This window comes from Tupaia chinensis, unplaced genomic scaffold (assembly GCF_000334495.1).
Source record: "Tupaia chinensis unplaced genomic scaffold, TupChi_1.0 Scaffold149168_1, whole genome shotgun sequence".
NCBI lineage: Eukaryota > Metazoa > Chordata > Mammalia > Scandentia > Tupaiidae > Tupaia > Tupaia belangeri.
The window spans coordinates 248,638-262,477 of NW_006209014.1; the positions used below are offsets into that span (position 1 = coordinate 248,638).

The following is a 13,840-nucleotide window of genomic DNA, read 5'->3' on the forward strand; positions in this document are numbered from 1 at the left end:
CGAAAAAGTTCCACCCGCTACGTCACGTGTTCGTAGACCAGGATGAGGGACTGTATGGCTTCAGATGACGAGCGGATGTTGTTATTCACTTCCGGGTAGGACCAATCGGGCGCCATCTTGTCTTGTTCGTGAAGAAGTAGAAGCATCGAAAGGGTTGGAGAGGTATTACAGGAACGGTGGCGACAACGGTGTTCCGGAATCAGAGTGGGTAAGTGATGGAGAACAATTACACGTGGGTTTTCGGGCCATTACAGTCCTCTTGGCCTCTGTGGCAAGATAGCATAACTTAAACGGGCTGCGTACTCTGCTTGGCGCGACGGCTGGAACCTCATTCTTAAAGCGGCGGCGTACGTTGGGGTTGGTAAATCAGAGTGGTGCTCTCGGTGGGAAGGAATCCTATACATTAGAGAAAGTCCCAACGACCTTTTTTCTAACTAAGAGTTTCCTCACCGATGAGCAGGGACTAATTGTTGGGCTCCTGGCCGGCCGTTAGGCACTGCGCGTGCGCAATGGGAGCCCCCTTACGGGGTGGGGGGTGCAGAGGGCGGAGGAGGCGGGGGCCGGACCTGAAGCTTATATCCGACTACGCAGGCGCGGCCAAAGGCAAATGTGTTCTAACTACAGTTAAGTTTCTTAGTTTGTTTGTTTCTTGTGTACTTATCCAGAGGTGGGCATTGTGTGTTGCGTTTCACGATGGAAACAGTATCGATAATTTCAGTTTTATTCTATGGTGGGTAGTAGTGTCTTCTGAACAAATTGGGCTCTAAGCAAATTTTAATTGTAGGCGGTTAAATTAACATTCTAGGTTAAGGTCTTAATCCCTCATTAATATCTTTTGCTCCCTCTGCCCCCAGACAAAACAAAATAAACTCAGTTTCACATTTGAGTGCAGCGTGGCAAAAACAAACCAGAACACTAAACTTGTTAGACTGTTCCGTATGGTGTCAAGGGAGCTATAGGGAAAGTAACAGTAAATCAGTTCTTTTAAGTGTTCTTGAGAGGCTCTGTGTTTCTGAGAAATATCTATAATAGCCTTTATTTTTTTAGAACAGTTTTTGATTTACAGAAAAATCGAGTAGTTAGTACAGAGTCTTCATATACTCTCTCATCTGCATACACACAAGAGTTACTCCTCTTAACATGTTTTGTTACAATTAATGGACCAACATAGATAACTCAGTATTAACTAAAGGCCGATTTATTTGTTTCCTTAGATTTTACCTAATGTTATTTTTCTGTTCCAGGATTCCATCTAGGAGATCACATTACCTTAAATTGTCATGCGTCCTTAAACTCCTCTTGGCCTTGACAGTTTCTCATGCGTTCCTTGTCGTGACTCTTTTTGGTGGGAGGGTCTATAAGGAGGTAAAAGTGAGGTCATTAGTGTGAACCCTAAACCCCTATTACTAGTGTCTTTATAAGAAAAAAATAGGACACAGGGGGGAGACTGCAAGCGGAGGAGTGAAGCCTCAGAATGATTCCAACCCTGCTGACACTTTGATCTTGGATTTTAGCTTTCAGAACTGTGAGGAAATGTATTTCTCTTATTTAAAACACCTAGTCTGTGGTAATTGTGGCAGCTCTAGGAAAACCAATGCAGTGACCTTGACATTTTTGAGAAATACTGGTCAGGAATTTTGTAGGATGCCCTGCTTTTGAAATTTGTGAGGTATTTTTTTCATTATTCATATGATCTTACGAGTTTTGGAAGAAGATGATCACAGAGGTAAAATACCCTTTCATCGCATGCAATTAAGGGTACATACTGTGAATGTGACTTACCACATTGATAATGACCTTCATCACCTGCCTGGGGTAGTGTTTGTTGTGATGTTTCTCCACTGTAAAGTTACTCTCCCTCTTCAGTACTGTGCACTTGGGAAGGAAGTGATTTTGCACAGCCCACACTTAAGGAATGGAGAGTTATATTCCCTTTCTGTTTATTGGGAATTTTTCTCTGAGGGAAATTTGTCCCTTTTGTCTCATTTGTTAACTTATTTAATAATTTATATTCATAAGACTTCTTTGACATTTATAATTTGTGTTATAATCCAATACTTCTTTCTTTTGTTGCTCAAAATTGTTCCAGTTTTTGGCCATTAGCGACTCCTTCAGGTATCTATTGATCCCTTTTGATATGCTTTCATCCATATTTAAAATTTAAACACCTTTTTACTACTTGGCTTTACAAAATGCTGTAGACACAATTTCCTGTCACAGTCCTAGAATTGGCTGTTTAAGGAACCTTGCTTCTTTTTATTGAAATATGGTATTAGAACCAAGATCTAGGTGCTTAGGTGTGCTTGTTGCTACTGTGGTGTCATTTTAGGCCTTATCTCTACATTTAGTTTTTAGTTATTAACTATTTTGGGGGATATTTGTAACCATTCTGTCCAGTTCTCCGATATTGTTTTGAATACTTCTCTTTTAAGTTTTTATTTATTCTAAGAGGGTCTTAGGGTCTCATACGGTAATTCACCCCCAGTCTCAGCTAGCTAGGATCTGGGGCATGGACACATGTGTTCTCCCTGCATTGTCTCAGCTCTTTGCTATAGGGCATGTGCGTTCACTGGAGAGACAGTGACACAGAAAGACAGAAAGTGAGAATCCCACCCCCCCAATCCACCCAATGGCCATGCAACACCCCCTTCTCCTCCATGTCACAGTCACTTCTCGATTCTCCTCTCAGGATCTTTGTCGTGCGCACACACGTACCCTGTGTGAATTGTGTTTTGTTTTGTTTTGTTTTGGAGAGGCTTTTGCTATAGGGTATGAGCACTCACCAGAAAGACAAGAGAGACAGAAAGTGAGAAATCATCCCCTGGGGGAATGGCCATGCCGCAATCCCTTCTTCTCCATTCTCTTCGGATCTTGGGCATGCACACACACGTGCCCAGCGTGAGTTTTAAGCCGCGGGTCTAGGACTCGAACCACGGTCGGCTGTAGGAGTCCAACAATGTAACCATTACACCATCTGCTGTTCCCAGTCTCAGCATTCTTGAAAAGGTTCCAGGATACAAAGTCAGGACCTTTTCCTGTATAGGTCCAGTTGTGTTACCCTTTTGTCACTGCCTGGCCCTCCTGAATACCTCTTTTGAGATATAAATTGCAAAATATGTCAGCATGCACTAAGATGCACGTCACGTCAAGTAAAAAACAATGTTTATCATATTTCAAGTGATTATGGGATTTTTACCAGTGCCATTTCCATCTAACTTAAACTGAACAAATGAATTCCTTTTTTTTTCCCTTTTTTTGTAGCGAAGGTTTGTCAACTGTTGATAAAGATTGAATTTGGGGGGAACCAGCAGTTAGCGTAATGGCTATGTCGCTGGACTCCCACATAGTCGACCGGGGTTCGCGTCCTGGACCTGGTGGCTTAAACTCACGCCGAGCGCGTGTGTGTGCCAGCCCAAGATCCCGAGAGGAGAATGGAGGAGAAGGGATTGCGGCGTGACCATCCCCTCTGGGGGGTGATTTCTCACTTTCTGTCTCTCTGTCTCTCTCTCTCTGTCTGGTGAGCGCACACGCCCTATAGCGAAAAACCTCTCAAAAAAAAAAAGATTGAATTTCTCAAAAAAAAAAAAAGATTGAATTTGGGGGGAGGTAAAGAGGATTGTTGTATTTTGTAGCTTCTCAATTTTGTGTTTGTTGTGAGAAGCATTTTACCACATGCATCAAAGAATAGATGTGTTTCTGTATCTCTTGGATCCTTCTAGTGATGCTTGAGGGCTTTGAAACAATTTTTAATTTTCATTCATCTGTTGTCACACATAGTCCGTGAGTGACTTGCAAATATTAGTGATTATCATTTAAACAAGTCGTTTAAGAAGGACAGAACAATGAATGTTCTAATATAGAGTCAAAAGATAAGATAAATTATCATTTGGGGTTGTATTAGTTCCCTAGGGATACTGTAACAGATTACTACGAACTAAGTGGTTTAAAACAACAGAAATCTGTTCTTCTACAATTTTGATTGCTAAAAGTTTGAAATTAGGGTTTGGACAGGGCCATCCATGCTCTTTGATGGTTGTAGGGGAGGATCCTTGCTTCTCTTCCTACTTCTTGGTGGTTCCTGTCAATTCTTAGTGTACCTTGGTTTGTAAATTCAATGGTCCAATCTCCTGTCTTTGCAGTCATGTTGCATTCTCCTTGTGTCTGTCTGTGTCTCTTCTTATCAAGATACTGGTTAGGTTCTACCTTAGTCAAGTATAAACTCACCTAAATTTGAGCACATTTGCAAAGACCCTATTTCCAAATAAGAGCACATTCACAGGTATCAGGCAATAGGACAGGGGGAGGTGGCACAATTCAGTCTATAACACTGATGAAAGTCATAGGCATGATTTTTTTCCAGCAGTGTTTGGTAATTTTGAACACTTGTTCTAAACCTTGATTACTGATCTTTCTATTCTGCCAGATCCCAAAAGTTTTCTAAGGAAATAGATTCCATAAAAGAAAATACTCTTAAGTAAGTCTTGTAGCCTGGCTCATCAATATTCATTCTCCAAACTTGAAAAGTTGAGCCTAATGAAGAAGGAACAAACTGGAAACGATTTGTTTTTAAATTTGTTTCTCATAAGTAAGAGAAACAGAGAGCAAGAGAGTTTCAATGCTGCAGTATGTCCCTAGTTTTTTTTTTTTCCCCTCGGGGAGGTTTTTGCTATAGGATGCGTGCGCTCGCCAGAGAGACAAAGTGAGTAACACACCCCACCCCCACCCCACCCCGGGATGGTCACGCTGCAATCCCTTCTCCATTTCCTCTTGGAATCTTGGGCACGCACGCACGCACACACGCACACACGCCTGGCGTGAGTTTAAGCCGCCAGGTCCGGGACTCAAACCACAGTTGACCACATGGGAGTTCAGAGACATAGCCATTATGCTAACTGCTGGTCCCTATGTCCCTAGTTTCAGTTGGCCCTGGATCACGGGCATTTGTAGGTCTGGTATACTCAGGGATGCAAACATAGAACTATTCCTTGTGGATCAGCTTCACAGAGCATCATGTTTTATGTTTTACTACTATGCCACTGGCCCCTGAAATTTATTTAAGTGAGTAACACACCCCACCCCCACCCCACCCCGGGATGGTCACGCTGCAATCCCTTCTCCATTTCCTCTTGGAATCTTGGGCACGCACGCACGCACACACGCACACACGCACACACGCCTGGCGTGAGTTTAAGCCGCCAGGTCCGGGACTCAAACCACAGTTGACCACATGGGAGTTCAGAGACATAGCCATTATGCTAACTGCTGGTCCCTATGACCATAGTTTCAGTTGGCCCTGGATCACGGGCATTTGTAGGTCTGGTATACTCAGGGATGCAAACATAGAACTATTCCTTGTGGATCAGCTTCACAGAGCATCATGTTTTATGTTTTACTACTATGCCACTGGCCCCTGAAATTTATTTTTGAGGGGCCAGCAGAAGCCATAGTGGTTAAGGCTCTGGACACCCACATGACCAATCGTGGTTTGAGTTCCAGACCTGGTGGCTTGAAAATTATGCTGGGCATGTGTACATGCATGCCCAGAATCCTACAAAGAGAAGAGAGAAGAAGGGATCGTGACATGGCCATTCCACATGGGGCGTGATTTCTCACTTTTTCTCTCTGAATCTCTAGTGCGTGCACATACCCTGTGACCAAAAAAAAAAAAAAAAAAAAATCAGCTTTTTTGCTATAAAATGATAGTAGCAGAATTAGAGTATCATTTTCATGGCTTTACTTGATAGTATATTTCAGTGAGTGAGGAAATATTTAACCACTTGATACAAAGTACAGTAGGAAATTTACATAATTATTTCTTCATCTGCCCTCAAGGTTCTTGTCTCATCCAAGACAAAAACAAGAAAATTTAGCACATTCCCTGTAGTAAGTACTGTATATCATCTTTAATTTACTATTACAGGACTTTTCACACAATGCAAAAAGTACAGTGTAGTGGACATTCATTTCTTTTTTTTTTAAAGAAATATTTATTCCATTTTATTATTTTTCAATCTGACCAGAGAGACATGGAGAGAGAGAGAGAAAGTGAGAAAGCAAGCCACCAGGTCTGGGACTAGAACCCAGGCTGACCATGTGGGAGTCTAGCTCTTCAACCACTATGCCACTTGCTGGCCCTGGACATTCAACAGTTCATTTTTTGTTTTTGTTCTTGTTTCTTTTTTGCACTCTACTGAGAGAGAGAGAAAGAAGGTGAAAAAGTATTCCTGCACCACTGCAGGGGATGGCCACACAGCAGTTTCCTTCACCTTCCTCTTTTCGGGATTTTTGGGCCAGCATGTACATGCACTCGGTGAGTTTTTTTTTAAGCCATTGGATCTGAAACTTGACCTACACAGTCAGCATGTGGGATCCAGATACCTTAATCACCACATCAGTGGCTGGCCCCTCTCTTTTAACAGTTGATAACATGTCCAAATCCTTATTAAACCAATGTATAAATGTTATCTTTAATAGTATTTCATTAAAACATAGTGACATTTAAGAATATATCTTTAAATCTGTGTGTGATATGCCTTTGTATGCCTGTTTTCCAGATTTTTATTTGTTAGTAAAGATTTTATGGTGAAGGGAACCAGCAGTTAGCATAATGACTATGTCGCTGGACTCCCACGTAATCAACCACAGTTCGCGTCCCAGACCCGGTGGCTTAAAACTCACGCCAGGCGTGTGTGCGTGCGTGCCCAAGATCCCGAGAGGAGAATGGAGGAGAAGGGATTGCGGCGTGACCATCCCCCCTGGGGGGTGATTTCTCGCTTTGTCTCTATGTCTCTCTCTGTCTGGCGAGCGCACACGCCCTATAGTGAAAATCTCTCAAAAAAAAAAAAAGATTTTATGGTGAAGATTAAGGAAGAAAGAATAGGATTTCTAAATCTTTACCATCAAATCACTCATAATCTTGCTCTTTAGTTAAATGATTAGTGAAACTCTTTATCAGACATTATACGGGGTGTGAAACATATGTTTATATTAAATATCCAAATAACCAGGGCCAGCAGGTGGTGTGGTGGTTAAGGTGCTGGACTCCCACATGATCAGCTGCAGTTTGAGTCCTCGACCTGCCAACTTGAAAATCAATCCAGACTTGTGTGTGTGTGTGTGTGTGTGGTCAAAATGCCGAGAGGAGAGTGGAGAAGGGATTGTGGCATGGCCATCCTCTCTGGCTTCTTTTCCTTATCTGTCTCTTTCTGGCAAGTGCGTATGCCCTCTGGCAAAATCATTTTTAAAAAATTGAGTACCTTTGGCTTTATATAAGTCTTTTCCTAAAATCTGTGCTTCTAAAATTCCATGTAACTAAAATTAATTTCTGTGACCAGAGTTACCTTTTTTTTGGACTGTATCATAGAAAATTTCTCGGAATTCTTGGGCCAGCTCATGGCTTGGCAGTTAAGGCAGCTGGATACTACATGGCCATTTGTGTGGGTCAAGCTCCAGACCAGGCAGCTTTAACAATATGCCAGAAAATGAGACACAGAGGTTAGGTGATTTGCCCAGTGTCTCAGCTAGATGAGTTTACTGTAGTTGTTACTGCCTGTACCAGTTGTTATGGATTATTCACATTAGCTTCTTTTGTTTCTTCATATATATATGCGTGTGCTTGTTGGGGTGTGAGGACAAAGAATGAGAGGGAAAGTGAGAAATCACTCCCAGGGAGGATAGCTACAGTGTAATACCTTCTCCTGGGGTCTTGGACATGCACATGCTCAATGAGTTTCAAGCCACCTGATCCAGGATTCGAACCCCAGTCAGCCATGTGCAAGTCCAGTGATGTAATCCCTATGCCATCTGCTGGCCCTATTCTTATCTTTTAATAATCTATGTATTTCTTGGACTGGCATCATAGTGCAGTGGGTTTAGCCCTGTTCAAGGGAAACCAGATCCTATGTAGCTGGTTGTGATTCAAGTCCCAGTCCTTCAAGTCTTGGACCTGGGAGCTTGAAAAGCAGGCCAGGTGTTTATATTTGTGCCCTAAATCTTGACAGAATGGAGAAATGGAGGAAAAAAGAATTGCAGTGTGACCTCAATCCCTATTTTCACTTCTCAAAATTTAATCAGTTTTAAAAGGCTTTTGTAATTTAGGATTTTTAATTTTTTGTAATTTAGGATTTTTTTTAAGTTTATCTCCTTCATATGAGAGAGAGATAAGCATTTTCTTTTTCTTTCTCTTTTTTTTTGAGAGGTTTTTGCTATAGGGTGCGTGCGCTCGCCAGACAGACAGAGACAGAGAGACAGAAAGCCAAAAATCACCCCCCAGGGGGGGTGGCCATGCCGCAATCCCTTCTCCTCCATTCTCCTCTCGGGATCTTGGGCACGCATGCACACGCACCCGGCGTGAGTTTTAAGCCACCAGGTCTGGGACGCGAACCACGGTCGACTACGGGGGAGTCCAGCAATATAGCCATTACGCTAACTGCTGGTCCCGAGATAAGCACTTTGAATAGAGTCTTACACCATAATCCTCTCCTTAGTTTTCCCAGTCAGCTTGGCACACACATTAGATGTGTACAGGTTGACCTGGGAACTGAACCTTCATCTTCCGTATACCTTCTGGCATCCAGAACAGGGGGACTGTTGGTGGATCTAACTTAAAAGTTTTCTATATATAACTGCATTCTCTTTTTAATTTTATTTTTAAAGAAATTTGTTTCTTTCATGAAAGAACAAGAGAAGTAGGCAAGAAAGACAATTACCCTTAACAGAATTTCGTCACACCTTGACCCCCTTTCTCTAGCTGTCCAGCTAGTCATGATCTTGGAGGATGTACATAACTTGCAGGTGTTTCAGGTTAACTTGGGATCTGAATCTGTGGTGGGCCATGTGGTTTTCAACACTGCAGAGCAACACAGCACCACATGCATCACCAAGAGTTAGGCCAAAAATTGCATTCTTAAAAAGAAAAGGCCTTTTGGGGGGCCAGCCATGTAGTGTGGTTAAGTTAACTGGATCCCATGTGGTCTTCTACATGGTTCAAGTCCTGGACACAGCTTGGGAAACACGCCAGGCACATGTGCGCACGTGCTTGCCCAAAATTCCAACAGGAAAAATGGAGGAGAAGGGATTGCAGCATGGTCATCCCCTTGAAGATACTTTCTCATTTTCCCCCTTCTTCCTTAGTCTCTGGCGAGTGCATGCACCCTATAACAAATTGAAAAAAAAGAAATAGTCCTGAAGTGACAGTTTTCAAACTGTTTGATGTCAGTTCTTATTCCACTAAATAAATGAGGTTTATGTATCAATACCTGACAGTATGTAAAAGTCTAATTTGTTTCAGTGGCTGAATAGGGGTTCACTGTATAGTTTACTCTAGCTTATTTATTTGCCTTATTGAGATGTCACTAAAAGCAGGTGTTTACTGTTGGCAAATATACTGCAGATTTTTGAGTTCTGATGTGAGTATAGTATACTCAATCATAGTTTAAGTCCTTGAAGAGGAATTGCTGGGCAGAGAGAGGTGTGCTTACAATTGATGGCCATGCCAAAATCTCTTCTCCTCCATTCTCCTCTTGGGATTCTGGGCACGCACACACATGTGCCCGGTGTGAGTTTAAGCCACTGAGTCTGGGACTCCAACCATGGTCGACTACGTGGGAGTCCAACAACATAACCATTACCAGCTAACTGCTGGTCCCAACATCTTTTAATTTTTTATTTCTTTGACATTTACTATCTTTTTTTTTGCAGGTTTTTTTTTTTTTAATTTTGCTCTACTTCTAATAATTTTACATCTTTTTCTGTTTTGGTGAATCTAAGTTATATGGAACACTGTACTTGTATAGTGCCTTCTGTGAAACTTTGGAGAAGAAAGGCTTGGGAAGGCTTGGGAAAGAACAGCAAAAGTAGATGTGGCTGATTTAAACAGAGAGAAAAATGGCTACAGATCAAACTCTTGAAAATATGCAAGTATAACCATTTTGCATAGGAAAACTTAGAATTAAAATAATAATAATAATAATAAAAGGATTGGGGCCAGCTGGTGGTGTGGTAGTTAAGGTACTGAACTCCTAGATGACCAACCACTGTTCAAGTCCTGGACCTGGAGGCTTGTTTTTTCACTTTCCCTCCCTCCCTTTCTCTCTCTCTCTCTCTCTCTGGTGAGCACACATGCCCTGTAGGAAGTAAAATAATAGTAAGTAAAATTGAATAATTTTTTTATAAAAAGAAAAAATAATGAAAGCATCAGTGTATAAATACAATGTGGGAAGTAGGGACAGAAAGACATTAAAAGATTTCTTCCAAAGATAAAATGAAATCCGAGTGAGTCTTAAATTGCTTCTAGAGAAGAAAATGGAGTTGAACAAAAGTGGATTGGCTTGGGAACCAGCAGTTAGCGTAATGGCTATGTCGCTGGACTCCCACGTAGTCGACCGCGGTTAGTGTCCTGGACCCGGTGGCTTAAAACTCACGCCGTGTGCGTGCCCAAGATCCCGAAAGGAGAATGGAGGAGAAGGGATTGCGGCGTGACCATCCCCCCTGGGGGGTGATTTCTCGCTTTCTGTCTCTATGTCTCTCTCTGTCTGTCTGGCAAGCGCACGCGCCCTACAGTGAAAATCTCTTCAAAAAAAAGTGGATTGGCTTGATCAACCTTATTTTTTTTTTTTTTTAAGGGGTTTTTTTTTTTTTTTTTTAGGGCGTGTGGGCTCTCGGTTTTTTATTTTTTGCTATAGGGCAGGTGCGCTCACCAGACAGAGAAAGACAGAGAGACAGAAAGTGAGAAATCACCCCCCAGGGGGGATGGCCACACTGCAGTCCCTTCTTTCTCCTTTCGGGATCCTTGGGCGCACATGCACCCGGCATAAGTTTTAAGCCACCGGGTCCGGGAAGCAAACTGTGGTTGACTACAATGGGAGTCCAGTGACATAGCCATTACACTAACTGCTGGTCCCAATCAACCTTCTTTTTAAGTACCTGATTTTATAATCTTGGGGCCAGCAGGTGGTGTGGTGGTTAAGGTGGTAAATCCCACTTGACCAACTGCATGGTTTGAGTACTGGACTTTTGTGGCTTAAGGAACGCACCAGACATTTGTACACCCAAAATTCTGAGGGGAGAACGGGGGAGAGGGGATTGCAGCTTGGCTATCCCCCTGAGGGGGGAGTGAATATTACCGCGAAAGTGCTGGTAATATTAACCGCTATTAACTGAATCTCCCTGTGCTGAGTTTTCGTGTTTCTCACTTAATCCTTATAATAATCATAGGGGATAAACACTTACATTTTTCTTTCACAGATGAGAAAACCCTAGATTAGAGCATAATTTACCCATGTTCACATATTAGTAAATGAGTCATGGACTAGAGCTGTGTTCAAATGTTTATTTTTTTAATTTTTACTTTTCTTGAGAAATCATTTTATTTAACTTTATTTAATTTGAGCAGAGAGGGACAGAGTGGGAGAGAGAGAGAAAGTGAGAAAGCAAGCCACCAAGTCCGGGACTTGAACTGCGGTTAGCTATGTGGGAGTCCAATGCCCTTAACCCCCACGCCACCTACCAACCCCAGAAGTTCAGATTACACGTAATGACCAGAAAACTTAAACAGAGAACTGAAAAAGCTGTCCATGACAACCATTAAACATACGTAAGAAAAAGAATTTTATTTACAGTGATGTGAAAAAGTAAAATTATGTTATTAGAAATGATGGTAGGGAGTCAATATGCATTATTTTCATCATCAATGTGCTTTTACTAAGTGCTTATCTTATGGCGCCTCTTGTAGGCATTGTATAGAGCTGATGATAATATCTAGATTGTGTGAATTTACAACTTAGGACAGGAAAAAAAATCTTATGTTAAACTGTCTGATAGCTGTTAACACTTTGAAAAACACAGAAAGTTGTGCTTACACCAGCTTTTTTGTTCTCATACATATAGATCAACAGCTTCCTTACCATTACCCTTTAAAAACTAAGCCAGAAAAACTTAAACAGAAATGTAAAGCTGGAGACCACTTGTTTATGTATTTGGTTTTTTATACCTGCTATGTGCAAGATGTGTTTTCTTGTACCTTATGGAAGATAAAAAGATGATCTATGTCTGTCAGCTTTGTTGATCTGATGAAAAGAAAACTAAACCACTAAAAAGTGCCACAGAGAATAAGGACAAACTATTCTCTTCTTGCTAATGTTAATTTCTTAACATAGAATCCTCTGAAAAATGTGAATTAATACATCTGTCACTTTATTGAAATTTAATTACCATTTAAATTAATACCAGGTGGACAAGATCTTTTCAGATATTTGTGTTCCTTTTTTCAGTCTTTAAATTGTTTGACATTTTGTATTGTGAATGAATTGTTCAAGTAAATAAAATTAAGTTAAAATTCTTACGGCAAGCTTAAAAAATTAAAATTAACCTCAGTTATGTTTAGTTAAAATCTTTGATAAGAATATTAAAAGTATTTTTTAAAGGAAAAAATGTTAAGACACTTTACTGCTTCATTTCTGGTGTATCTCTTTTCTTTAACATTAAAATTACTCCTCATAATAATCAATAGAAGGAAGAGTTTCCATTGGAGATGATCACATTTTTATGTTGCATCTCTATAATTTATTTTTAATCTAATAAACCTTCATAATCTAGAATAAACATATTCACCCCTCCCATAAGTATTCATACTATGTTTCCAAGCTGCAGTATGAATCAACATAAATTTGAAATAGAAGGTGAACCTCTGAGGTCATTTAATATAGCAGTCAGTATTTCTTAGTGATGTTTCTTATTTATTAATAAACTCTTAATTAAAGTTGTAAGTGAAGTTACTTGTCAATGGCTCTGATGACTTATTTAGCTTTAAAGAGATTTAAATGTGTACTTGGGAAATAAAAGATGAAATAAAGCAGGAAGAAAGAAATACTGAAGACAGGTAAAAAAGGGGGGAGGAATCAACAGATGGTGTAATGGTTACAATGCTGGATTTCCATGTAGTCTTCTGCGGTGGGAGTCCTGGACCCCGCAGCTTGAAATTCACGCTGAGTGCATGTGCCTACGTGCCCAAAATCCTGAGGAATTGTGGCGTGGCCATCCCCTCTGGGGAGCGATTTCTTGCTTTCTGTCTGTCTCTGGCAAGCACACATGCCCTATAGCAAAAATCTCTCTCCAAAATAAAGAAAAAGAAGTATATTTAGCTTGGCACTGATACCTAATCCTGTTGTTGACCTCAGTTGTCGTGGTATTTAGTGCCACTTTTGCCATATTCCAATAATGCATTGTAATAGTCTGTATTAGTGTAACTAGAAGACAGGTACATTTGACTTACAAGTAAAATAAGGTAACAAAGGAATCCCCCTCCCCTTATTCAGTGTTCTTCAACTGAGAGATCAAGTCTACCACTGATAGACCTATATGACATCTGAGAATGCTGAGTTGCAAAGTCTTAAAAGCCCAACTTTTAAAAGCCAACTGTCAATTAGCTCATTAAAGAAAGTGTCTCTACTTCCTTACTGTCTGGCTTTCCTGCTTTTTGTGATCCTGCAAAACAGGTTTATTTTTGTCTTGTTTTCAGTTTAGAGGAGATTTGCTTAGTAAACATTTATTGAATGCCTGCTATGTGGTAAGCCCTGGGATACAAAAATAAAGACAAAACATCCGTACTTATCACGCATGTCATTGCTTCTGGAAGAGTTAAATATTAGCATTGAATAAAGTAGTGATTTCAGACTCCAGGAATTTTAAACTTTACTAGGAAAATTTTCTTCTTTTTTTTTTAACTTTTAACTTTATTTTAATTTTACCAGAGAGGGACAGAGGGACAGCGTGTATGAGAGAGACAGAGAGAGAGAAAGTGAGAGAAAGTGAGAAAGCAAGCCTCCAGGTCCCGGACTCAAAC

At 40.8% G+C, this 13,840-nt stretch overlaps 1 protein-coding gene across 6 annotated transcripts in view; it reads left to right on the plus strand.

Annotated features, from left to right (window-relative positions):
• The first annotated feature begins 3 nt into the window (after positions 1–3).
• PNISR (PNN interacting serine and arginine rich protein) overlaps positions 4–13,840 on the plus strand; it is a 36,369-nt gene continuing 22,532 nt past the window's right edge. The window contains exon 1 of one of the 6 annotated variants that reach the window (XM_027769258.1): positions 4–208. In XM_027769258.1, coding sequence (XP_027625059.1) covers positions 65–208 — 144 coding nt within the window. In that variant the 5' untranslated portion in view covers positions 4–64. The remainder of the gene's footprint in view (positions 209–13,840) is intronic. The other 5 variants (XM_006170907.3, XM_014585161.2, XM_006170906.3 and 2 more) reach the window with 5 other exon arrangements.